The 26694-nt window shown below is 42.3% G+C and overlaps 1 protein-coding gene across 2 annotated transcripts in view; it reads left to right on the top strand.

The window, feature by feature from the left end:
- The first annotated feature begins 2716 nt into the window (after positions 1–2716).
- LOC143844494 (nardilysin-like) overlaps positions 2717–26694 on the top strand; it is a 45328-nt gene continuing 21350 nt past the window's right edge. Inside the window, exons 1-18 of one of the 2 annotated variants that reach the window (XM_077351663.1) lie at positions 2717–3052; positions 4284–4593; positions 6657–6738; positions 7717–7870; positions 8495–8568; positions 9497–9592; positions 10669–10791; positions 12160–12217; positions 14143–14216; positions 15175–15244; positions 16771–16848; positions 17329–17449; positions 20232–20290; positions 21495–21549; positions 22379–22483; positions 23968–24091; positions 24464–24550; positions 25958–26077. In XM_077351663.1, the coding sequence (XP_077207778.1) occupies positions 2856–3052; positions 4284–4593; positions 6657–6738; positions 7717–7870; positions 8495–8568; positions 9497–9592; positions 10669–10791; positions 12160–12217; positions 14143–14216; positions 15175–15244; positions 16771–16848; positions 17329–17449; positions 20232–20290; positions 21495–21549; positions 22379–22483; positions 23968–24091; positions 24464–24550; positions 25958–26077 (1987 nt within the window). In that variant the 5' untranslated portion in view covers positions 2717–2855. Of the gene's footprint in view, positions 3053–3329; positions 3353–4241; positions 4594–6656; positions 6739–7716; positions 7871–8494; positions 8569–9496; positions 9593–10668; positions 10792–12159; positions 12218–14142; positions 14217–15174; positions 15245–16770; positions 16849–17328; positions 17450–20231; positions 20291–21494; positions 21550–22378; positions 22484–23967; positions 24092–24463; positions 24551–25957; positions 26078–26694 lie in introns of those variants that run through there. The other variant, XM_077351664.1, reaches the window with a different exon arrangement.

Raw genomic sequence — 26694 nt, forward strand, 5'->3', positions numbered from 1 at the left:
TCAGAACATAAGCAAAATATAATGCAATCCGTAATAGATAAATCAGGTTTTAAATTGGATTATCTTTTTTTCTATGGGAAGATGCATTAGCAATATAAATTACCCCGTGAACCCCAATTCCCTTATTCCAGCTTTTGCAGTTGGCTCTCCCACTGCACTATGTATTCTTTGACATAAATAGGGGTGATAATGGGACCATAAACCTTCCCCAAGTCGTTTCCAATACTTCTTTCGGATTGTTCGTTTTGCTTGTTGTTTTCCTTCAGCTGGGAGCAGATGAGCTGCTATTAATTGCCTCGCCAGCTGTAATGATCTTCTGCTCATAAATCTGACCAACCCCTTTCTCCCTCCCCCCATTTGTGGGGGCAAGCAGTCAACATGCTCCGTGCAGTCACCTGTTGAAACAGCGTGTTGTAAACATGGGGCGCAGAGAGAAGAGGCAGAAATGTCTCCGCCTGATTTGTTTACAGCTTTTGCCAAACGCAAAAAAGACAAAAGTCGAAGAAACTCAGTGTTAGGTGCAAAGGACAGAAAACACTCACCTCTGTCTGTTTGTATTTCTGGTGCAATGAGTCACCACTCACCACATGTTTTTCAAGGCTTATCCGGTATTCCAGTGGTGCTTTTGTTCCACTTAAAAAAAAAAGATGTGAACATAGAAGCCAGAGTGTTAGAAGATTCCCAGTCGAGCATCAAATCCCACTTTCTGTACTAGTGTAGCTCAGCCTATTCCTACTCCAGTGTTTGCTAACATTCTGGGACCCAAAGTTTGCTTTAGGGGGGATTGAAGAGGGAGACATCCCACATTCCTGAAGTGTGGCAGCTTGTGCAGAGGTTTACCAGATCAACTTTCATTGTCGAATACCGATAAATGGGAGTGGGGTGTCCATTGCCTCTGGCAGAAGGCCTAAAATGGAGGCCTCAGGAGCTGCTATGTTAGCACTATGCACTAACTACAGGTCAGTGATAATGCCAGGGCTTGCACGGTGCTGAGAATGTAGTCCCAGTACAAATGAACATAAAGGTAAAGGTAAAGGTATCCCCTGTGCAAGCACCAGGTCATGTCTGACCCTTGCGGTGACGCCCTCCAGCGTTTTCATGGCAGACTCAATACAGGGTGGCCTTGCCAGTGCCTTCCCCAGTCATTACTGTTTACCCCCCAGCAAGCTGGTTTCTCATTTTACCGACCTCAGAAGAATGGAAGGCTGAGTCAACCTTGAGCCGGCTGCTCGGATCGAACTCCCAGCCTCATGGACACACAGCTTCAGACAGCATTTCTGCCGCTTACCAATCTGTGCCACAAGAACATACAAGAACAATGAATATACAAGCTCATTAAGTGGATTTATACTCTACCTATCAAGACCAGTATCATCCATTCTGAGTGGCAGTGTCTCTTGAGGGTCTCAGGCAAAAGTCTTTCATATCATCTACAATTTGATCATTTTAACTATAAATACCAGGGACTGAACCTGAGTCTTTCTACCTCCTTCTGACCCATGCCTCCAGCACTCTTTCCTGGGGCCTTCTGGATCCTCACCCTAATTCAGCCATGCTCAGCATGCTGGTAACCCCTCAGCTAACTGCTGCATGAGCTACAGCTGTTCTTACTGCCAAAAGGGTTCAGGATGTGAGACTATCTAGTCTAAGAAGAGCTCATGAGTTTTGAATGTGTTACAGTGACACATGCACAGATACACCATACAACTTCCTCAAATGTTAGCTAATATTGGTACAATTTTCAGGAGGCAGAGCTGGCCTGATAATTTTGCATGACCTAAGCTACAATGCCAAAGCCAGCCCCCTACACCCACACATACACTGGTATGCAGGAACATGATGCCTATCTATACCCTCCTCTACTGGGGCTGCCAAACCCTCACTGGAGGTGGGAGATTAACTGTAAAAATACAAGGAAAGGACCACTTTCCTGGCAGCATGATGTCACTTCTAGGGAAAATGCGTAAGTTACATCAGCTCATTCTAGAAATCGCTGGTGTAGGCTCACCCATCAGTATCTCTTATGTCATCACTGTCTAAACCCAAGTGACTTAAAACCATAAAGTGTGTGAAGAGGCATTGAGGGAATATATTAGAATTGCCAGGCTTGGCCTGGCAACTAGCTGGACATTGGGAGAGGGGTCAGCAATGGTTTCAGAATCAGAATCACAGAATCACACACAGAGCTGGAAGAAACTAAAAAGGGCCATCCAACTCAATCCTCTCCCTTCTTGAGGACTTAAAAATCACACACTCTTGATAGGTGCTCATCCAATCCCAAGATAGACTCAGGGCAACTAACATCAATAAAACAATGTGGTGGGTGGGTGTGTATACATACATACATACACGTATATATATATATAAGCACATATACATATATACACACAAAACAGAAAGCCCTGAATCTATTTTACTCTGCTTCAGGTCCAATTTGGCAGCAAGATGCATGGCCAGAGAATTGTCTGTGGGTATCCATGGCTAGACAGATGGCAATATGAAATGCAGAGTATGAAGAGAGTTAGTACTTTTACATCTGGGCAGTTGGAAAGAAACCATGGGGTGGGTAAATGCTGTGTGTTTTGCTAAAACGCATGATGAAAGCATCATCTACTGGCTTCTTTGTTTCTCCCTTTCTTCCCCTCCTGGAATCCTGGTTTTGGCCTTTGTTTATGTCATAAATGGAATACTGCCTCTGAAGAATCCACACAGCCAATCAAGTGGGGGTGGACTGCATAGCAGGGAAGCTGGTTTGGCCATGAACGGGTGTGCCATCTGCCACACAGCAAGACAGAGGCTAAGCAGGCAGCTGTAGAACTGCAGTTGGCCTTGCGGGTCACCTCAGAGTCTCTGCAATGTCTCGGAAAAAGTCTGTATTTATGCCTAACTGCCCAGTCATACTTTCACAGCAGCAGAGAAGGCAGGGGGGTGCAAACAGGTCCCAGCAATTCCAGGAAGATCAAGAGAGAGAAGGCCGAAAGTGCCAGGTCAAGAAAAAGAATGAGGGAGACCCGAGTATTATCAAATCTCCAAGTGACCACAAAGAATATAGGTAAATGCATGACCTGAGGGGAAAACACTCTGTTAAGACTCAAAAGGCCACTAGAGTAAGCCTAATCTAGATTTTAAAAATCCTTTGGCTCTACTCAGATATGGATTCAACAACAACAAAATTGGTTTCTAGTTCTGAAATGAGATGGCCCAAACACCTATCCTCACTGTACATTCCCCAAGCTTCTCACAAATGGGAAAATAGTAAAAAAAAACAAAACAAAACATGGATTAATGGTAATTACCCTCATAAAAAACAAAAAAAATCTGCCCTTTTGTTGATATTTGCAAATGAGAACAGGTGAGAAAAGAGTTAGTCACAGCTATTCCTCTTATTTTCTCCCTTGATCTTTTCATGCTGCTCTGCCTCTTGTCAAAGAGGATTAAAACCTAGTAAGTCTGTAAAGGCTATTCCATGCTAAGAGGCAGGGCCAAAACTAGTAAATTAGTGTCAATGTAAAGAAGTGTAAAGGGGATTGCAATCAGGGCAGCCACCTAGAAACTGATAGGAACTGAACTAGTTGTAATTATCCAGGTAAGGGATCTATGAGTGGAGATAGAAAAGTGAAATACAAACATCAATTTAATATGCGGCAGTGATAAAAATAGTAATATTCGTGTTCTGAAATATATGCCTAGAATGAATGATCCTTCAGGGGGATTTCTTCACTAGTTTAGGGGGAGCATGCATTATAATTAAGTATATAAATTCCACTCACCATTCCTTAATATTTCTATTATTTTTCATCTGTTAGTGCTCCCTTACAGCAGACAGAAGTAAATGAATATCTATGCATGTTGCCAGTTTCGCTAAAATCATAACATTGAAAAGGTCAAGGGAATTTCTTTCTTTCTTTCTTTCTTTCTTTCTTTCTTTCTTTCTTTCTTTCTTTCTTTCTTTCTTTCTTTCTTCCTTCCTTCCTTCCTTCCTTCCTTCCTTCCTTCCTTCCTTCCTTCCTTCCTTTGATATTCCTTGGTAGTTTCCTTTCCAAATACTGACCAGGGTCAACCTTGATTAGTTTTCAAGACCCATTTCCATATGCATTTCTAAAGCAGACTTAACTATGGATTAATTGACATCTTTTTTCATCCCAGGGCACCATGGAAATTGTAACTCAGTTGTGTAATTTCTAATTTCCTTCAACAAACCACAGTGCTTCTTAAAAGATATAATTTTATATTGTTGACAGGATGTCTCTAGTCACCAGAATGATAAAAAAAAATTCTTACAGATACATTACATTAAAAAATGCGTTGAATGCACTGTTGATATCGGACTTGACTGTCGATGACTGCAATTCTTCTGAGACATCGGAAGAGGAAGAGGTAATCTCCTCCGAAACTGATGATGAAGAACATTTTGGAGCAGAAAAGGACAGCAGCCCTGAAGATGATAGAGAAGACTTTGTAGGTGAAGTTGCTAGTGATGGTATTGGAGAAATTGATACCAGACAAAGAAGTCATCGTATCAATGACCTTGAAGAGTTTGAGGAACTTGTGAAAAAAGAAGATGCAAAGAAGATGAGTAGCACAGAAAAGCAGGTATGGTACATAACAATACTGTCACTGTCTCCATCCTCATAAGATACTTGGCCCTTGTGGGCCCAGCATCCATGGGGGAAAGCAAGGGAACCTTTATTTTGTTAATAACCACACATACAATCATCCTTTGGCTTAAAATTGGCTGCACCTTATTGGTTACAGGGGTCAGAGGGGTTGGCCCATAATAGGACACACAGATCCTAGCATGACTAACCTGCCTGCCTGTCAATGAATTCTAGCCCACCTGCTGCGGGGGGGGGGGGGGAAGGGGGAGACCAAAAGATGGCAGGATGCTGATTTCTACAAGAATGACCACCACAGAGTTACCACCCTGGGTAACCCTGACAGCCCCTGAACCAAAAGTCCTTAAGGGGATCCCCAGAAGCAGGGAAAACAGGCATGCGGGTCATTATTTTCCTAAAATGGATCTGCCCCCATGCTGATGCGGTCACGTGAGATTGTGGCTGATAAGTTAACCAGCATGAATGAAAGAACTGCCCAGCAACAAAGCCCATCACTAAAGGAAATATCACACCAATGAACTGTGTAACCTTCATTCACCATTGGGTTCCAACATTAATTTAAGGAGGAGAGATAAGTGGTAAAAAAAAAACACGAGGCCAGTTGAGGCAACTGTCCCTCTGCCCTCTCCACTGAAGATGTCCACTGAACAGGGAATGAAAGGCAAGCACAACTTACTGTTCAGTGTACCTAGATGATGCATGTTGTCAATCTCAGTTCATGCAGCACATCTTCAAAAATAGACTCAGCCTTGGGGAAAAGCCATTCACTGGGATCTATTTTGTTTCAAGGTAGCCTAGAAGCTTATCCTTTCCCCCTTTATTTATACATGGGAACCTGTCTTACAAAATATAAAAATGTAATAAAAGCAAAAAAAATGTTAAAGTCATTAATTAAAACCCAGCATTTTAAACCAAGCGACAGGATAACGGTGTAGACCACTGAGCAGTTTAAAATAGCCATTTTCAGACTGGAATTGCCAAACACCAGATGGTGGAGTGGGAACATGAGGAGGAGGTATCGAAGAAATCACATGAGATTACTTCTGGGATGAATTTTCAGCATACTATGGACCAGTTGCATGGTCTCTGGTGTCTGTGTAAGTGCATCTTATAAGTGCCATCTACCATTTCACGTTACATCTGCTGAGATATATTTTGAACTCCTGACAACCTCATTTGGGTTAGTTCATGTTTTTCTACTATTTTTGGATAGAATAACACCCTCTGGGTGTTTAAATTGGCAGAAGGTAGGCAATTGCAGTGTGAATGAGTGTCACATACATAAGACACCACATATCCTTTAGTAATACCTAACTATGTTGTGGGGAGGCTTTGGCCATTTAAGGTTGCAATGAGAAGAAGATCTTACAAGTCTGTCTTTAGTTTTATCTATCAAATGTTGGAGAGGTGAAGGTTAGTTATCATGGATGGCAATAGAATTCCACCCTCTAACCCAGGGGTAGTCAAACTGTGGCCCTCCAGATGTCCATGGACCGCAAATGCTGGCAGGGGCTCCTGAGAATTGTAGTCCATGGACATCTGGAGGGCCGCAGTTTGACTACCCCTGCTCTAAGAGAATTTGTCCAGGTCCCCTGGAAGAAATTGAGACCAGAAAGCATGTTTTTTTTCCCCCACCCCCACTGACCTCTCTACAACAAGTTGAGACATAAGACCATTTTGCCACTATTAAACAAGCTTTCAGGATCTTCTGATAGAATATATTTTGAACAGCCTCTTGGTAGATGAAAACTCTTCCATTTCGAGATGAGTTGCAGTTTTCCGTCTCTGTACACACAGCTCGCAAGGGCCCAAATATCAAATTATAATGATCTGTAAACTACATTACATTTCTGATTTGGTTCTGTTTCTCTATACCATAAATTTTATTTTGATTCTGATACTTTTTATTCATAAAAGCTGATAGTATCCTTATGAGCCATCTTGTTAAAATATTTTATTTTTTATGACCGGAAATATATTTGATTTGAGGGGAAGGTTATATACTAATGCATTATTTATGTGTTTACATTTTTATTGCAGTCTGCAGCTGCCTTAACCATTTGCATTGGCAGTTTCTGTGACCCTAATGATTTACCTGGACTTGCACACTTTTTGGAACACAGTATGTAACTCTGAACCTACCGGGCTTTATCTTAAACAAAAAAAGTAGACAAAGAGTTGTATATCTATGATCTTTATTATGCTGTCCAGGGACATAGTGGTGCTCACCAAGGTGTTACCTGAGCCCGTTTGCTTCTCTAAAGAGTCTCCTCCCCAATACAAAAATCAATCCTAGCTTTTGTCCACTTTGTTGAAATGTCACCCCCTTCCAAAGAGCCCAAGAGGCATCGCCATTGGGCCTTGGTCTCTGCAGGGAACACCAACTTTGAAACACTGCATCTAACATTGGAGATGCTCATCTTGAAATATGTGAGTATGTTTTGGAAGTTTCCAGTGTTTCATGACTGTACTGGACTCCCAGTTCCATGGCTCAGATTCCAAAAGTAACCACAGGCTCAACAAGTTAAAGAACTCTGATGTGTATTATATTGCAGATTATAGTAGTTGGGAAAGTAGATTTCTAGAAGTAGCAAAAGTGTTTTTATTATATGTCCTTTGCTCTTGTATTTCATTGCAGCCCTAGTCTACAGTGTTTGTCCCTGAAGACCCCATGATCCTCAGCATGATTTTATATTAGTCAATGGAAATTCCACTTCCCATTTTTGGAGCTGACCCACAAAGTTGGATCTCTTAGTGCTATGGTCATAGAAACATAGAGCTAGAAAGTATTCCAAGGAATCATCTAGTCTAACCCCTTGCCCATTACAGGACTTTCACAGTGACTTCCCCCAGTGACTCACCTGCTCTATGCCCAGGTGGCATGGTAAAACTCTTTGTTGAAACACAACATGTCCAATGCCTGCAAAGAGGGCCCCCCATTACAAAAGCTTCACCATTCATTTCCAAGGAACTCGGTTCATTCACATGAACAGAAATGCTCATATCACTAATGTTTGCTACGTGGATCTTAGCACAGAAGTAGCCCTTCACTGGGCTCATATGTTTTGGTTGACAAGCCTTGATTAATTATTTATTTCAGTGGTATTTATGGGTAGTCAGAAATACCCAGATGAAAATGGATTCGATACATTCTTAAAGAAGCACGGAGGCACAGACAATGCTTCGACGGACACGGAACGCACCGTCTTCCAATTTGATATCCAGAAGAAGTATTTTAAAGAAGCTCTTGACAGGTAACTTAGCAACTGTTTTTCACTTAAAGGCTCATCTGCTCTGATGGATGCCATAAGCCTTGGTTGGACGGATGTGTTCCAGCTCTTCTGAATGTCACTCCCTTTTATGCTCTTGAAAAGGGAAGACGTGAACATCTTATTTATTATTATTATATTTCTATACCATCCTCCCCTGTGGCTCTCCTGAGGCCCTTGTCATGAACATTATGAGTATTTCAGATCTCAGTTTATTATATGCTTTGATGCCACACTCAGCTATAGCCCACTCAGATCTGCTCCTTCTCCTGTGTGTTGCCTTCATGTACTTGGATGTGAGTATATGTTTTCTGGTCTAATTAAACTTCCCAGTACATCGACATGTGAATTGTACCGGAATTCCCTGGGACAACTAGTGGAATACTGAATATTAGAATGGACGTCAGGATTGGGTGATCCAAAACTGATGGAACCTCAGTGATCTCTCCTTGTTTGATGGGAAGTTTTAACTGAGGACACTGTTCTTCTATTGTGCCAGTGTTTGAAACAGAAAGTTGCTCAGCCAAAGGCTTTTAAAAATAGAGCATTGTGATCCTGCCTTTTCAACAGCGGATGACAAGTCTGTGTTGCTTTTGTTGTTTCTTATAGATGGGCACAATTCTTCATTCACCCACTGATGATTAAGGATGCAATTCACCGGGAAGTTGAAGCAGTGGATAGTGGTAAAAAACTGTGCTTAGTCTTTCTCTTTCTTCTTATTTTCTGGAAGTTTTTATATTACTCATGACAGCTGGATGACCCGTCTTTTATAAACTGTCAGATCATAAAGCAATATTATTTAGATAGAATGCACAGGATCCAACACAGTTTGACGCATGCTTAAGCGTACTGAAATCAAGGGATGTGGTTTTATTGATTCCCGGAGCCTACAAAATTAGTAATTGTAAAGTTTCAATTTCAAGCACATCTATATGATGTAAACTGAAATAAAGCCAGAGGGAGGTGAGCACGGAGTAAAGGTTGCTGAGGATCAAGCTATATAAGACATGAAATTTAGATGTTTTCCTCTCTTAAGTTAGTTCTGCATATTTTGGAAGGCTGACATTGGTGGCAAGAAAAATGGGGGCAGGGGGAATGAAATTATGTTTCCTTTTCTGACTCCAGTCTATTGGAGCTCAGGATCATGACAATGCATCAAAGTAATTGTGGTTAATTATTGTAGGCTATGTAGTGGCCCATAACTTCTAGTGTAGTGTCTCTTGTGGGGAAAGGAAGCCGCTTTGAGACTCTATTGGGCAGTGAAAAGCAGGGTATAAAAACCAACTGTCTTAGCAATGGAAGAAGAAGACAGTTATGCTGCTTCCCCTAAAGCAGCAGGCATTGCCTGATTCAACCTATCAATTTTACAAAACACAGCAATGTCTTTTTATCATTTCCATGTAAGTACTAATAACTTAAAACGCTGGAGGGCGTCACCCCAAGGGTCAGACATGCACAGGGGATATCTTTACTTTTTTACTAATAACTTAGGTACTGATTCAAATAATTTTGTATTGTGCGATTTCTTTAACAATGGTCCTATGGTAGAGAAATGGTAACAGAAATGGTACTATAAATTCCAGTGCTAAATGTGTTCTTTAAAACAAACAGAGTATCAAATCGCAAAGCCTTCGGATGACAATAGAAGGGAATTGTTGCTTGGAAGCCTTGTAAAACCAGGACATCCTATGGGGAAATTCTTTTGGGGTAAGTAAACTTCTTTTGGGGTAAGAGATTTACCTAAAATGAAGTTCAGGTCAGAAGCAACCATTCATTTGATGATTGTCTAAAATACGCTTCAATCCTAGGAACATCTGGGGTACACAAATAAGTAAACATTTATGGTGCCTACTCTTGAGTTCATAGTGGGCGCAAATTCATTAAACGTGGCAAGATAATGGGGGCGGATAACCCTTAAATGAAGGAAAAATCTAGAGTAAAAAATATCTAGAGTAAAATAAACAATTTGCCAGCTCCTTTAGTCACCCACTCTTTGGATGCCACTATCCTTGACTGGCTGATTTGGTGCTAGTTTATTGACTTTATTGAATGGAAGTTTTTTTGGGATACAGTACAGAAGTCTGGAACAGAATATATTTATTACTGGACTGTTTGAGTCCAGGACACCTTTAAGACCAACAAAGTTTTATTCTGAGCATAAGATTTAATGTGTATTTGTTTGTTTGTTTATTTGTTTTTATTTATTTGTTTATCTTTTTGTTTGTTATTTATTTATATACCACTCTCCCTGAAGGCTCAGGGCAGTTTACATTAAATAAGAAACGATATAGGTAACTCCATTTGTAGTAATAACAAGGTGATAACAACAATAACATTAACATAATAACAATAACATTAAAGATCAGTGGAAACTGCAAAGAACATCAGTTCAACTCATACTTAGGCCCAGTGGGTTGGGCACATTTGTACACACACTTCTTCAGTTCCATCAAAACAGAAGTTATCAGCCACTACATCTAGGTAGAGGGTGGGGAGGGTGTTTTCAGGAAGGGTGAGTCAAATGTAATGGATGAAATCTGCATGCACACCAAAGTTTGTACCAAGAATAAAGCTGTGTTGGTCTGAAGATTCCCACTGGATTCAAACTTTGTTCTCCTGCTTCAGAGCAGCAGAGTTATCCACTTGAATCTAATACTGGACAAGTTTATGCTAAAAACAAACCATAGTTTGTCTTCAAGCAACTTCCTAGAAATTGTCTAATTCTAGAATCTGTCTATATTTAAGACATTTGATTTTTTTTAAAAGCAGACCTTAATTTACAGGTAATGCAGAGACACTGAAATACCTGCCAATGAAGAAGAAGATAGACACTTATGCAAGGCTGAGAGATTTCAGGAAGCGCCATTACTCTGCACACTACATGAATCTTGTTGTTCAGTCTAGAGGTATAAATCCTTCCTTTTGCTTTAACGTAAGTCATGATAGTGCTGAATATGTCTATGTATTATGTAAAATTCTGTCATTGATGGCAAATGACTTAATTTAGAGGCACAACGTGATGGTGCCCCATGCAGGGCCAGTATTGCAATTGAAAAATGGGGGTCCTACTTTTAGGCAGATGCTAGATTGTCCTTGCACTTAACCATGGGAATGAATAATAGTCCAACTGGGCCAGTCAAGAAGTGCTCTTCTGCACTACGGACTCAGTGGAGGTATGAAGAAAGAGTTGAGTAGATACACAATAGGGATGTTTCACAATACAAGCCGGTCACCTATTTATATTGAGGTCATTGCATAATGAACATACATATGTGAACTCATGTGGAGTATTGTCAAAATGTACCAGATCGGTACACAAATCTGAAAGCCTGTTCCTATTTTTAGATGTGTCTTAAACCAGAGAATTCACTGGAATGCCATTGGTATAATATGAAATATACATAGGGTTGAATCCAGACTAGATGGGCAGTTTCTAACAATTCCTTCTTCTTGCTGCAGACCCCCTCATGTCATCACTCAGAGTTCACGATCCCCCCCAAAGATGTATTTTTGTGGAGATCAAAGAACTGCAGTTGGGGGTGGGGAAGAAAAGTTCCATCCTGCTATTGGAAGGTTTAGTCTGGATCTAACCCATATCTTTGTCAATATGCTTGTTTTGCATGCATGGAACCAGAGCAAATGTATCCATATATCACTGTAATATTAAATGAAAGAACTGAGGCCAATAAAAACGGAAAGACAAACAAGATCTGGATCTAGTGATGCATAAGCAGGAAGGAAGACATATTTACAGTTTGAGCAAGCAGTAATGCCACAGCTGTAACACTTTCATATTTTGAATGGAATAGAAATGTGCATGTGGATTGGGGAAAAAAAGATGTTTCACGAGCACATTATTCCCTTTAATCTTTGTTTCCGATTGAATGAGAAGAAATACCTAGTGCGATGTCTTGTGCTGGCAAAAAAGGTAGTGGGAGATACAACCACTCAGCTCAAGCAGACTGGAAAGAATAATTTTAGTGCTTCTGCTGATGTGGAGTCTGTTGTGAGCATAGACCTCTTCTCTGGAATACAGCCCATAGGATGCAAAAGCCTACAGTGAAATACGAACATGTCGTTCAATGTGGGTGTGGGTGCACATGTCAAAATAGGAAACATGCTTATAAAAATAGGACCGCTAGCAAAATAATTATTATTGGGGGGATATAATATCTCTAAATGTCATAGGGATGCCGCTTTAGTATTACCACCTTAACACTGTCTTTGCAAGACTTCTAACTTTCTATTTTTTTTCTCCCCACCATCCATTTTAGAAACCCTGGATACCTTGGAAAAATGGGTGACAGAAATCTTCTCACAGATCCCCAATAAGTGAGCTGATTTATTTTTGCTGGAAGATATAAAACTGATAAAACTGTGATGTGAGCTTGCGAAGTATCGTGCATATGCCATATGTTCCATTAGAAATATGAATGAGAAAGAATGTTTTCAATTACGATGCTTTCAGAAGGTATCCTTGTAAGACGGAGTCGCTATGCGCCTGTGGCTTTTAGCTAATCTTCTCCATTTAATAATGGGACGCATCTTTTCTGTGTCCTGCTTTCTGGAGGTCTGCAGAGCCAAGGAATAAAATCTAAGGAAGATAATATAGGGGTAAAAACATAGATGTTCAAGATATCAGGGGAAATACTGATGGAAACTGCAGATGTTGGGCTTTCTTTTAATTAAAAGTGTTATAGAGTTACAGTTAGACTAATGTCATTTGTTCCATTCTGTCTTTGTTCCATAGTTTCGCAGCCTCAAGTATTCACTTTACATCCTTCCAGTGACCCACTGGGAATTTCTATGAACTCTGCATGAATATGCACATTGCAATATGTATTTTATATATGTTTTATGTGTCTTGGCTACATGTTGCAGTCTGTATTTCCATGGCTTTTCCATAATGATAATGTGTCTCCAACACATACCTTATCCTGAATCAGACTGTTGGTCCATCAAGGTCAGTATCACCTACTCAGACGGCCAGCGTGTCCGCTGTGCGGACGGGATGCTAGGCTAGATGGACCACTGCACTCATCCAGCAGGACACCTTTTATGTCTTTTGACTAGATTCAAAGTCCGTTCAAGAGAATGGGCTTTGAAAGCCCCCCCCCCGTGAGCTTGTAGGCCTGAGGGGAAGGCCTGCTTCCCCCCCCCTCCCCCTGGTGTCGGCGCGGACTTTCGCTCGGGTCTAGAAGCACTCTTTGAGGCTCCAGGTGTGCTTCTATGCCTGAGGGGAAGGCCTCTGTCTTTGCTCACAGTGTCCTGCCGCTTCCCCATAGCTTTCTGGCCTGTCCTGGTGAGGGCCTTGAAGCCTTTCTGGCCTGTGTTGGTGAGGGCCTAGATTGTGCCCTAACCTGATGGGCCCTTCACCCGGACTGGCTCCACCCACTTAGCCCTTAGCCAAATATGAATACAGCGAAAGCTGTATAAAGATTTGGAATGTTGGTGGTAGAAAATGCCATTAAGATGCGGCCAACTTATGGCAACCCTGAAGGGTTTTCAAGGCAAGAGATGCTCAGAAGTGGTTGGCCATTGACTAAAAGGTAAAGGTAAAGGTATCCCCTGTGCAAGCACCGAGTCATGTGTGACCCTTGGGGTGACGCCCTCCAGCGTTTTCATGGCAGACTCAATACGGGGTGGTTTGCCAGTGCCTTCCCCAGTCATTACCATTTACCCCCCAGCAAGCAAGCTGGGTACTCATTTTACCGACCTCAGAAGGATGGAAGGCTGAGTCAACCTTGAGCCGGCTGCTGGGATTGAACTCCCAGCCTCATGGGCAAAGCTTTCAGATGGCTGCCTTACCACTCTGCGCCACAAGAGGCTCTAGGCCATTGATTACCCCTGGACTTTCTTGGTGGTCACCCATGCATGTGCTAAACAGGGCCAGTCCTGCTTTGTTTCCAAAACCTGACAAAACAGAGATAATCTGGGTTATCCCAGCTAGGGCTTCAGGTTGCTGCTGTCGGTATCCTTAGTCATGACAATAGGAGCCAATTACCCGGCATACCTGAAGGCCCTCTGAGGCAAAGGGCATTTTCCTTCTTTGATAGCTGATGTCCCATTAAAAAGGAAATTGATCAGTCTTTAAAAAGAGCATTGCATGTACTGCCAATGAAGGCTGGTTTCCTAACCAACCCACCTACCTTAGCACAATGGAACTGTGAGCAGCATCTCACTGTTGCTTTGATATTTGCTTTGCTATTTTCAAGCTAAAAGCACCAAAGATAAAACTACCTATGTCTATTTTTAAGTGGTTTGCCCAGACCAACCTTCGGTCATCTGGGGGATCCTTTTGACACACCTGAATTTCACAAGCTTTACAAAGGTGAGCATATTCAATCTTGTTTTCAATCTTGTCTGGGGTCATCCAAAGGAATAGTTCATACCAAAACTGTAATCTTAATGGTTTTTTTTCTTTTACTGTTGACAAATAGAATGATCAGGAAGCCCCTCATTCAAATCTCACTTCACACGTAAACTCACTGACTGTATTAAACATCAGGTGAAACCATTGTTCAAATAAACTAATGACGATTAGTATAATTGTCCGAATGCTGACTGTGGGCACTTCCACACAAGCTGAATAATGAACTTTCAGTCTACTTTCAACTGGATTTTGCTTTGTGAAATGGCAAGATCAACTTGCTAAAGAGCAGAGTGGGCTCCCCCTCACTGGCGGTCCTTAAACTGCAGCTGGAGAGATACTTATCATGGATTTTGTAGGCTGATCCTGCCTCAAGCAGGAGGTTGGACTAAATGGCCTGTATGGCCCCTTCCTACTCTATGATTCTATAACAATTTAGTCCAATAGCACCTTTAAAACAAGCTAAGATTTATTGAAGGCGTGAACCTTAATTTGGATATTATGACACGGTTTACTGATTTGCCACAATTTACTTTTGCCTTATATCTGTACGCTTATGATCCTTGAGTGCTTGCACTCAAAACCTCACACCTTGAATAAATCTTTGTGGGTCTTCAAGGTGCTGTTGGACTCATTTTTTGTTGTGCTACTTCAAACCAACAAGGCTACCCACTGGAATATATGATTCTATGATAGTCATTAAGGAAATAAATTATAGCATTTAGGAAAGCCATTCCTTGGCAAAAAAAATTGCTGATCTAGCCATTCTGGTGCAGCAGGCTTTAGGTCATTTAGCATTAATAGTACATATTTGCCTCACCACCACCACCACCGCTGCCACTTTTTCCTGCTCGTATCATTCTTACTATGCATATATATTTTTAAAATAATTGCAACTAACACGTTACTTCTGGTTTAGTTATTCCAGTCAGAGAAATCCATTCTTTGAGCATCACTTGGGGTATTCCCCCGCAAGAAAAACATTACAAGTAAGTAACCGTATTAAAGCAAAGACCTCTTGATATGGTGATGTAAGGAGATGTCAGATTCTGTCCAACAGGCTGCACTCTTAAGGATGCTTTCCTGGGAGTAAGCCCCATTGAATGACAGGGTCCTTAGAACTGAGTAGACCTACTAATGCTCCCTATTCAGGAAGTTTATCTAGCTTTCTCTCTAGCCACCCGAGTCCTGTGACTTGCTGTGGAAAGCCCAAACCATCTAAGATCAAAGGTCTGTGATTTGTAAGGTATGACATTGCACCAATACGATGTAACAGCCAGTGGCTTGAACAGATTAACAATTAAGCATCTGTTTTGGCCTTGATCCTGTGATGGCCTGTCCCCAACTGAACTGAAAACTCAGCTTATCTCCTGGGCTGGGCTGTAGACCATTACTCAGCTTGGTCCATCCTGACCTTGGAGCAGGCAGAGTTCCCAGCTGTGCCACTATCAGTCCTGGATGGAGTCCAACAGCACAGGTGAGGCATGTGTGTAAAGCCTCAGTCAGCATCTGGAAATACAATGCAGAATCAAAAGCTGGCTTTTACCAGTTTGTGAGTAGCTTGGCAGGAGTCAAACAGGCCAATAGGCATTCCCAAGGTCAGCAGGCAGGTAGACAAGCAGCATAGTCATAAACCTGTCCAAGTGTTGAGGGCAGGTGGCAGACAGTGAGGTCATGGGCAATCCAGGTCATGGACAGGCAGGAAATCAGATTGGGCAAGATTCCAGGTGTGTGGACCTGGCAGCAACCTCAGTTGTTGCACCCAGATGGAACGCTCAAATAAGTATAGCTGGAGAACATGTGAAGCAACTACAAAGACTTACACAGAAAGTTCAGGCCTTCTAGTCCTCATCATGTGAAGACTCAAGTGTATCTTCCAGCCTTTGGCTTTAATGAGCAACCAGCCAGATACTTCTTTTTCTAAGACTTAGGTCTTGCCTCTGCCTCAGTTTCTCAAGAGGTTCTCCACTCCCCCATGGTTTCCTCCTGCTCATGGCTTCTCTGTTGGTTCTCGGCTGCAGCTCCTCTTCCTTCTACTTTGATTCCATGGGCCGACTCCTGATAGTCCTCTGAAAACAGAGGACAATCCTAGAGTGTCTACTTGCTTAGAAGATGGCAAGTGAATAGGTACAATGAAATGAGTGCAGAGGCAGCATGGAAGACTTGCATAAGTGAGCTCATATATAATGTTGTGGTTGCGGGGAAGGTCTTCTTAATTGGAGCATCCAGGATTCTCATGCTACAGAGAGTGGGTGGCAGGACCTTGGAGGGGGGGGCAATAGAACAACAGAAGCTGTAGTTATGGAAGCCCTAGATATAATAGATATACAAGGATCCTCATTATCCTGTCTTATCTGGGTCTTGTCTTTGGGTCTATACCCCGTGTTCCCCACTGGGAACTTTTTTGTGAAGGACCCATTTCGAAGTGGAAGACAAAGCTGGCTTATTTGTTTATTAGAAAAGTTACTTCTGTATCTACATGGCATAATTTTTCCAATTCTTTTGGTACTTTTAGGGTGAAGCCTCTTCATTACGTCTCATGGCTGATAGGGCATGAAGGCAGAGGCAGTATCCTTTCACTTCTCCGGAAAAAGTACGTCCACTATCCCTTGGCATTAAAGGGTGAAAAGGGAATCCAAGGAGGAGCCTGAAAATTTGACTGATTGATTAATGTCCTATTTATTGCAGCTCGTAGTAATTCAGAAAGCAATGTAAAGCTGTCACCAAAAAATACTATAAAATAACCATAGAAACTCCCTAAAGGTAACCTGCATCCTACCATGCAGTGACCTGCATCCTACCATTCTGCTCACCATGTAGCTTGTCCTCCTATGGAATTGTCTATTCCATCACAGGAAGATTCCTCAGGATGGAGAAAGCCTCAGAAATTGAGCAGTGGGCTAAAATACATTCACCAACAATACAATTGCAAATGGCAGAGTTAGGACTGTCCCACTGTTTCAATTGTTCTTCATCCGGTTGGATTTTGTCTTTGAGAACCACTTTGTCATGTTATAAACAAAAGGCTGGATACATATTTTCTGAAATTAAAATGTATTTAATTTTCAAATAGGTTTTTGGCTGTTGCATTATTTGGAGGAAATGGCGAGACAGGATTTGAACAGAACTCAACGTACTCCATCTTCAGCATTTCTGTGACTTTGACAGACAAAGGTTTTGATAACTTTTATGAGGTAATAATCTGACACAGAAATACAAAGAAAAATCAAGTATGTTTGCATCATTTACATACAGAAAACATACAAAATACAGATTTGCAGCCATTTCCATAGCATGATTAGATCAACCATTGTTGTTGTTGTTCAGTGACTCCATCCAGCCACCTCATTCTCTGTCGTCCCCTTCTTCTTTTGCCCTCGATCGCTCCCAGCATTAGGCTCTTCTCCAGGGAGTCCTTCCTTCTCATGAGGTGGCCAAAGTATTTGAGTTTCATCTTCGGGATCTGGCCTTCTAAGGAGCAGTCAGGGCTGATCTCCTCTAGGACTGACCAGTTTGTTCGCCTTGCAGTCCAAGGGACTCACAAGAGTCTTCTCAGATCAACCATAGCAAGAATGATTCAGTAATAATTCCCTTTGTTATATTCTACAGGCATCCCCATTAGTCTCCTGAGATCTCTTAAGGATAAAGTCCTGAGAGGTGCTTTGGAATAAGTTTCCTTATATACATATGTTCCATTACATTAATGAACCATTCAGTTTTGGATGAAGCTCTGAGCTTTCACATCTGGCACATCTTTCTTGCAGCTACCAGTAAATTTAGTGTTATCTCTTGTATACTGCTATTATGGGTTGGATCCTACAAACTGTGAACAGAAAGAGTCCATGAAACAGATCTCTCTCTCTCTTCCCTCATCTATAGCATCGCAAAAGGCTGCTCCAAAAACAAATCATGGCCTTGGACTCACCCAGGGCCATATTGCGGCCACAGGCTGGGCTGGCAAAGGGCTGCCTCATCTTCAGCTCCGGCAAGCAGCAGGAGCCTCACCACGACAGACAGTGATATCTGGGTGGGTGCCCAGCAGCCTCCTAGGTGTGCCAAACAATTGCTGGCAACCTAGGACCATTTGGGAGGCAGCAGCTGGAGTAGACCTGGAAGTTACAGGCTTCCTTCTGGTCCACTCCTTGTTAAAGGCACGTTGCATTGATCAGGCTGCTCATAAATAAAGGTTGACACATAGTGATCACTTGCTCACTTTGTTAAAGAGATTGCACAATGTGTGATTTCTCCCAGGTTCTCCTCAGGCTACCCTTGTGCTCCAGTCTGTTTGCTTAGGGTCCCCCAGCTCCTATAAGCAGCTTCTGGGGAGATGCAGGTGGCTATAGGGGAATGGAAAGGAAGAGGAATAGCTTACCTCCATTGATTCCTTCTGTGCATGGCTTGTAGCCTTCAGTCCTATATGAAGAAGAGTCTGGAAGTGGCTTACAAACAAGTTTCCCTATCTCTCTCCACAACGGAAGCCCTGTGAGGCAGGTGGGCCTGAAAAAGCTCAGATATAACACTTCTGTGTTATCAGCTCTAAAAGAACAGTGATTGGTCCAAGGACACCCAGCTGGCTGCATGTAGAGGAGTGGGGAATCAAACCCAGTTCTCCAGACTAGAGTCAGATGTTAACCACTTCACCATATCGGCTCTCTGTATAATTTACCAAAGTTTAAAAGATGTGTGTCCGGATCCGAAAGCACCACTTCAGTCTGGAACTCTGGCAAATGTTGGCCACATTCTAAGGAAGCCTGCTTTGCCTCGTTGTGGGGTTAGATCCAAGCAGCCTTTCAACCGTTACAAAAGGAGGCAAGGCTCCAGCGATGCTGAGGACCGTGGGGAAAAAGCCAAGTGAACTGAGGTGAAAAGGCCAGCTGGATCCAACCCATCGTTCTGATGCTTTTCATATGTGGTCAAGGAATGAATCCGATGCATGTGCACCCTAGACCTGTGCTCATGTGTGGGTGGTCCACTTCAGTGCAAATTCACCCTGTAGGGGCCTGAGCATGAGGAAGAAGCTTTCTGTTATCCTTCATTCCTATTCCAAAGGAGGGACTGATGTGGGTTTTTGCTCCCAACTTGACAGAATGCACCCACTGTGATCGGCGACCCAGACAGACCACACCAAAGGGGCCATCAGCAAAGCAATGGAGCTTCTTGTGCAAATTTTTGAAAAATGTGCTGAGAAACTGGGATAGAGTGACATCGGAAATAAGTTGATTAAGACGAATAGGTAGCAAAATCTCAGGCAGTCGCAATAATATCAAACAAGCAGATGCTAATCCCATTTTACCACCGCAATACTTGCAGTGAGAAATAATGTTCCCAGATAGCCACGCATGTGTGTGAATGGCAAAGAGAGCTGGTCTTGGCATTAAGATGGCTGGATAAAGACACAAATGGAGGCCTAATTGTGAACTGGAGAAGCAGTCAGAGTCCAACTAGGATCTGAAAGCCTGCTCAGGTTCAGTTCCCCACCTTGCCATTGAAGCTTGCTGGGTTTGGTGTAGTGGTTATGGGTGCGGACTTCTAATCTGGCATGCCAGGTTCAATTCTGCACTCCCCCACATGCAGCCAGCTGGGTGGCCTTGGGCTCGCCACGGTGCTGATAAAACTGTTCTCACCGAGCAGTAATATCAGGGCTCTCTCAGCCTCACCCACCTCACAGGGTGTCTGTTGTGGGGAGAGGAAAGGAAAGGCGACTGTAAGCCACTTTGAGACTCCTTTGGGTAGAGAAAAGCAGCATATAAGAACCAACTCTTCTTCTTATTTTCTCTCATACTAACCTACCTGACATAGTGGTTGTTTTGAGACTAAGATGTAGGGCAGGGAGAGAAACTGCTGCAGGTCCTGACTGGAGTGGGCAAGTAAATAAATAATAGATACATTCTGCCACAAATTGAATTTTTAGAAGGTCTTTTTTCCCAGTTGTCAAGGCTCAAGAGTAATAACTGGGTTTGTTTCTTCGCTCAACAGGTGATTCATCTTATTTTCCAGTATTTGAAGATGCTTCAAAAACATGGGCCAGAGAGAAGGTGATTAACCCTCCCCCCCTCCTCCCCAAAATCCCTATTAAACTGGATGGTAAAACTTCATTGTTATATTCTGTTCTCAATACTCATTAAGTTTTGTTCCCTCATTCTGGGGGAGGGGAGAGATGAAAGTCTAATAAACTTTGTAATGGTAAGAAGTAAGATATGTACACATCTTTTCCACGTTCCTATTCAATCATTTTTGAAAGATACTGGCCCACGGAGATGTCAAGGGTGAATTGCTAATGGCCCTTAGGGCCAGTCTAAACATGCACGCTTACCTTTAGCTGGCAGCTTGAAATGATGTTCTGCACATGTGAACAAGCTGTTGCAGATCAAACACTGTAGAATTGTGGCATCAGCTGAGAGGCAGGACTTCTGACTGGGCTCTGTTTGCAACGCTGGCTGTAAGCTGGCTAACCAGTGCTTGCTATTCTTTGCATTTGTGCAGTCACAGTGAAAGCTTCCATGCTTTCACTTTAAATCCTAAATTCTAGCAATGTTTTCTGAGTACACTCTGGAGGCTTAAAAACAAAGTACATAGAAGCCTGGCATACTGGGAGAGGGTTGCTCCCTTTTATCTGTTCATTCCCCACCACCAAAAAACATAAGTGGGACTTTGCTTTGCTGCCTAATCCCCAAAAGGCCATGGACACTTTACAGAAGATTTTATTTTACCTTTGACAAAGTAGTTTTGTGATCCCACAGCAATGCAGATCACACCATTAAAAAAAAATCTCAGAGTAGGAAGGGCAGGTGCAAAGGTGGGACAAAGCTACAGTGACTTATCATGCATTTCTCCCTCCATATGGGCTTGCCCCTGGTTTCTCCCTGATGAGAAGTGTGATATGAGTTGGCAAATCCCGTTTGGGCAATTTCCCTCATCCCAAGGGAAATCTGGCCAAAACTTGAGCCAGCCCCTCGACAGCATCAGGAAGCAGATGATATCATGTGGAGGGGGCTCTAAAACCCACCAACAACCAGAGGCTGTTCAGATGCAAATTCCTCATGTGGAAACAGTCCCACTGAGCTCCCAAATAAGTCTGTATAAGATTGCAATCTGAACCAATTCCTTCTCTGTTCAAAAATGTGAAAAGTGACTGCAGGGAAATGAGCTGTTGTTAATTCATGCTGCTTTGTCAATTTGATAGTTTTCTTGTGAAGCAAGGCTTAGAAATAAGTGCTCTGGTTTTCTTTTCCCTCACAGAATATGGGATGAGATACAAAAGATTGAAGGCAATGAATTTTGCTTCCAGGAACAGGTATTGTCTTCACTCTTCCCACGTTTTCTCCTGTCTCCAATCATAAACACTAAAGTTTTCAGTGTCTGGCGTGGTTGAGATTTGGACTTATTTATTTGGAACAATAAAACATCAACTTCTGGCAATATCCCCCCACCCCAAAAAAGGGGGAAGGGGGAAGCTATACAAATCTTAAGCTGTTCCTTAATCTTTGCCACATAGGGGACAAAGTTGGCCAAAGTCCTTAGTCAATATCTCAGGTGGTTCAGTTTTCTTATACAGTCTTTCTAGAGGATACTAGAAATTGTATGGTCCATTTATTCATTTTGTTTTACCCTGCTTTTTCATTTAAAAATAAAAACCATATTAAAATCCATACAAAAGTAGTTAAGGATAAAATAGCATCTCTTAAAAATCTACAAACCCAGGGAACAGGATTAATTGAAAAGGACCTTTCAGCAGAAAATATTTTCTGCTGATGCTGAAAGAAAGAATAACCAGTAATCTATATTCTGAAATAAGAATGGTTTTTCACCAGGTCAGAAAGCCTCCATTTTACTTCCATGGCTCTTCACAAATGTCCATCAACCTCTGAGGCAAGGATTGGGGATGTGGAAAGTTGCAGTGGAAGGGGAGAGGTCAACAAGTTGCTATTTATTTTATTTACATCATTTATTCCACACTTTTCTCCCCAATAAGGACCAACTTTCTCCCCTTAACCATTTTTGGTAGCATGGATTCAGTGTTAACAAAATGGCCAGACTGGCATGTAGAATGTTTCAAGTCAAGTCACAAAAATGCCAATCCTTCCACTTTTTGATCTCTGTGCTGTGTTTTTGCTTGTCTTCAGACTGATCCCATTGATTATGTGGAAAATATTTGTGAAAATATGCATCTGTTTCAAAAGGAAGACTTTTTGATAGGAGATCAGCTGTTGTCTGAATACAATCCAGAAGTGAGTAGGCCTCATGTTAAGGAAGGAAATGGTACTCTGGTATTCTAACAATAAAGCAGAAAATTGTCATAGGTTAACTTGTACATGCCAGGATATTTTCAGAAATATAAATGGGTCTCAGTGTGTGTTTCTTGTTCTTCTAGAAAATGTCCACATGCTCTCAATTCCTTTGCCTTATTTCATACCCAGAAATTCAGTAAGGCCATAGCTCCTTGGAAAGGTGCATGGTTCACATGGGACTGATCCCAGATCTAGCATTTGGCATCTTCACACAAGCAAACACCACAAAAAGCATCATGTAGATTGTTTAATAGTAATAATACTAAAATAGTCCTGGAAGATACCTTTACATTCTGAAATCAAAGGTCCAGTCTCTGGACCTTCTGAAACTGCACTTTGTAAATATAGGCATTGTTATTCAGCTTCAAATTGCCCCAAAGTCTGGGAGATCTCGATCAGAGTGAGGGTTTTGTAGAACTAAAAACAGTTCGGAGGAGTTCTCTAGCAGAAACTGCATCAAACACATGTTTCTTATATTGGAAGAGCGCTCTGGAGACCAAGAAGATTTTCATAATCTAAACCAGAGGCATCAAACATTTGATACAAGGGCTGGATCAGACATAAATGCCATTTTGACGGGCCAGGCCATGTTTGCCATAAAAATAAATCCAGGTACCAGAGATACAAACTTTATAAATGGCAGCAATTGGTAAGCTCCATGTTGATGTGTCTTCACTACAAAGAGGAAAACTCCCTATGCCCCACAAAGAGCTCTTCGCTCTGTGAACCTGAAGAGGTTGGTGATCCTCAGCCCATGGGAAGTGTACCTAGCCTTGACCTGGTCCAGGGCCTCTTTGGTCCTGACCCATACCTGGTGGAATGAGCTCCTGGTAGAGCTAAAGATCTTGTTAGAGCTATCACAGTACTGGGGGCCTGCAAAACAGAACTCTTCCACCACCAGATGTTTTGGAGGTCTGGGATGATTTACATCTATTGGGTCCCTACTCTGAATACCCCTCCTTGTGGCATGGGGTCGGTGGGGGTTCATTGTGTTTGACGGGGGGAAGGGGGGGTTAGGGATGGTGGTTATTTTGGACTGTATTTTAAACTTGATGTGCTGGCTGGATCTGGAGTGGCTGTCAACAAATTTAATAATAAAGAAAGAAATTAGGGAGGCAACAATGGTGCATTTTTTGAGGGTATCTATTTTATGCAGATTCCTATACCCATATTCTGTTTTATGTCACGAGAAAGCCTTGGAAACATTATTAGCAATTGCTTTTAGAGGTATACATTCTGCAAGCAAAAAAAAAAGTCTTATACCAAGAAAACAATAAACACATTTCCAAGCTGACGTTCGATCTAAAAGGGAGCAGGGTCAATGCATGGCGCTGAAGAGGATAGAACTACTTTTTTCCTAAGCCTACTAAGTCTGAATTTTCCCAACACAAAAAGTGAGTTGTTACATGGTTTTACATTTCTAGGTAATTGCGGGTGCTGTTAACCATCTCATCCCCTCAAAAGCCAACCTTTTCCTGTTATCTCCAGCCCATGAAGGAAAGTGTCCCTTGAAAGAAAAATGGTTTGGAACCAAATACTCTGTATCAGGTAAAACAATGCCTTGATGTGTTTATAGATTTATGCTTCTGCAATTTAAAAAAGTCAATGAGGAACTAGTAATACTGTAATGTGGCCTGATCCTTAGTTCTATATGGTGCTAAAGGATTGGGTCCATGTGTTGCTCAATAGCTGCCTCCCATACATATTAGAAAAGGGTCACAGTAATTCTTCCACTTTGGAAGGTTTATGGAAGTGGAAAGTATAGCTGTGTATCTCACCCATCCCACTAAGATTTTAGCCTGGCCTCTTTCAATACCAAGGGGCAGGTCTTCAGCCATCTTTAATTCTTGCCGTAGATCATTTTGTGCTAAGTAACTTATTGAGTGACTGCCAGCTAAGTCCATATTCTTTTATTTGCAGATATTGATGGATTTTGGGGCAACCTATGGGACACTGACTTCCCATTAAATCCAGAATTACATCTGCCAGAAGAAAACAAATATATAGGTCAGCACAGAAAGACTGTTCGGTTCAAATGCATGTCCTACTAGCCATTGTGGGTACACTGATGGAATTGGGGCTGGGAGATTCAGACTCCATCTCTATCACCAACTACAGTATTTGCTGGCGTATGACTACTTTCCCCCCCCTGAAAGACGTGCCTCCAAGTGGGGGGGTCGTCCTATACGCCGGGTGCACTTCAGTTGGGATAGACATAGCTGCCCATAGTGGCCCATAGTACTGTAATGTAATGTAACAAACTCTATATTTTGAGTGGAAATGTTGGGGGGTCGTCTTATACACTCAGTCATCTTATACGCCGGCAAATACGGTAATGTGATGGTTTAGGATGAATTATTCCATATGTTGTTGTCCCCCCCCCTTTCTGCTTAATCATGACATAAAGGTTTTATTTATATAGTATCTAAAAATACCATAAGTTAAGGTCCAGGTAATGTATGTGTATCAAGTGATGACCAAAGCATCCCATCCCTACCACACATATACAGGCATCTTTGTGGACTCCTAACTGGCTTCAGTTGGCCAGCTGGATGCCTCCAGCTGCTGCAAGGCCTCTGAGAGCTGGTGCTGATAGCTAGTTCTTCTTGAATCTAGTAAAGATTCCAGGCTGCTGGCCCATTTGTCTGCCTGCAGTGTAGGACAGCTCTGCATGTCAAGGAGACATGGAAGGGCCCCATCAGGTACGATGGATGTCATCACAGCATTCCCAAGGGTATGATGTTTTGTCACTGTGGTTTCCTCTGGATAGGTGACAGGGTTAAGCAATAAGCTCAAGAATCCAACACACTTGATTAATGGGCACCATATTTTCCTGGTGTCGATATTTAGCATATGATTCTACCTTAGGTGCACCTAGGTCATATACAGAGTCTAAATTCCATGTTTCCCACCACTGCTGATATGGCAGATGGTTAAACTTGACAAGGCTTTTTCAGTGGTGACACCAAGCTTGTTGAATTATCCTTTTGGGGAATTCCATATCTTACTCTAAAATACATTATTTTTTTTTCACCTGCCCTTAACCATGGTGATGCTTTTTTCCATTTTTCTGATGAAAGATCTGGTGGAGGATTTCATCCTGTTTTATTTAAATATAGATTTTCATTTTAAGTAAGTCTTTTTATATACCAGAGTCAAAAAAGAGAGAGATTAATATATTAAATGGGGGAGGGGAACTTGATTTGGCCTGCTTTAAAATAACTTTCACAGACAGGAGCAGGACACCAGATTTTCAGATTTGGGGCAGTTATTTGCTACTTTACATTTCTTCCAGACACAGGAATTAATTGCATACCTTTACTGAGCAACATGAGATGCCTTTTTTGACATTCAAGGGGATGAGCAAACCCGAGTGTCAGATTTAACAATGCTTTTCCTTTGTCCTTATACCAGCCTCAGATTTCTCTGTGAAGAAATCCAGTGACCACAGCACCGAATATCCACACAAGATATTGGATACCCCCCAGGGTTGCCTGTGGTACAAAAAGGACAACAAATTTATGGTCCCCAAAGGTAAAAATCAGTCGCTTGTGTATTAATACATATCAGTGAAAGGCCTGTGAGACTCCCAGGAGAAGGGGAGGAATCACTGCTCTACCCACCCATCATGACTGCAGGCCCCACCACTCACCTGCAGCCACAGTGTTGTAATCTGGGAAATACTCTGAGCCCAGAACACCTCCTGGCATCTTCCACCTCAGTGGCCAGCCCCAGAGGCTCTCCTGGAGTCCTCCACCAAATAGCCAGGCTTGGAGTGGCTTCCAGAGTGTATCAGCAGCAGAGCCAGATCTGGGGCCTCTCCCAATGTCTGCTGCAGGCTGCCACCAAGTAACAAGCTGATCCTGGAGTCTGCTGCCACATCAGCCCAGCCCGAGGCCACTCCTGATATCCTACACTATGGCAGCTGTGCCCAAAGTTGATATTCTGCGGTGGCAACCAACGCCACCAGCTCACCTGGAAAATGTGTTGTCTAAGCATGCACAGACAATGTATTTTTTTTCAATTTGGGGGAATTTAAGCACCCCATGATTGTTGTTTTTTTTTTTTAACTTTTCACATTTTTCTGCAAACCTGAGGAGTGCCCCAAGTTTGCAGAAAAATACATTTAGCATCAGTATGGTCCCAATCTG

Source organism: Paroedura picta, chromosome 9 (genome assembly GCF_049243985.1).
Source record: "Paroedura picta isolate Pp20150507F chromosome 9, Ppicta_v3.0, whole genome shotgun sequence".
Taxonomy (NCBI): Eukaryota; Metazoa; Chordata; class Lepidosauria; order Squamata; family Gekkonidae; genus Paroedura; species Paroedura picta.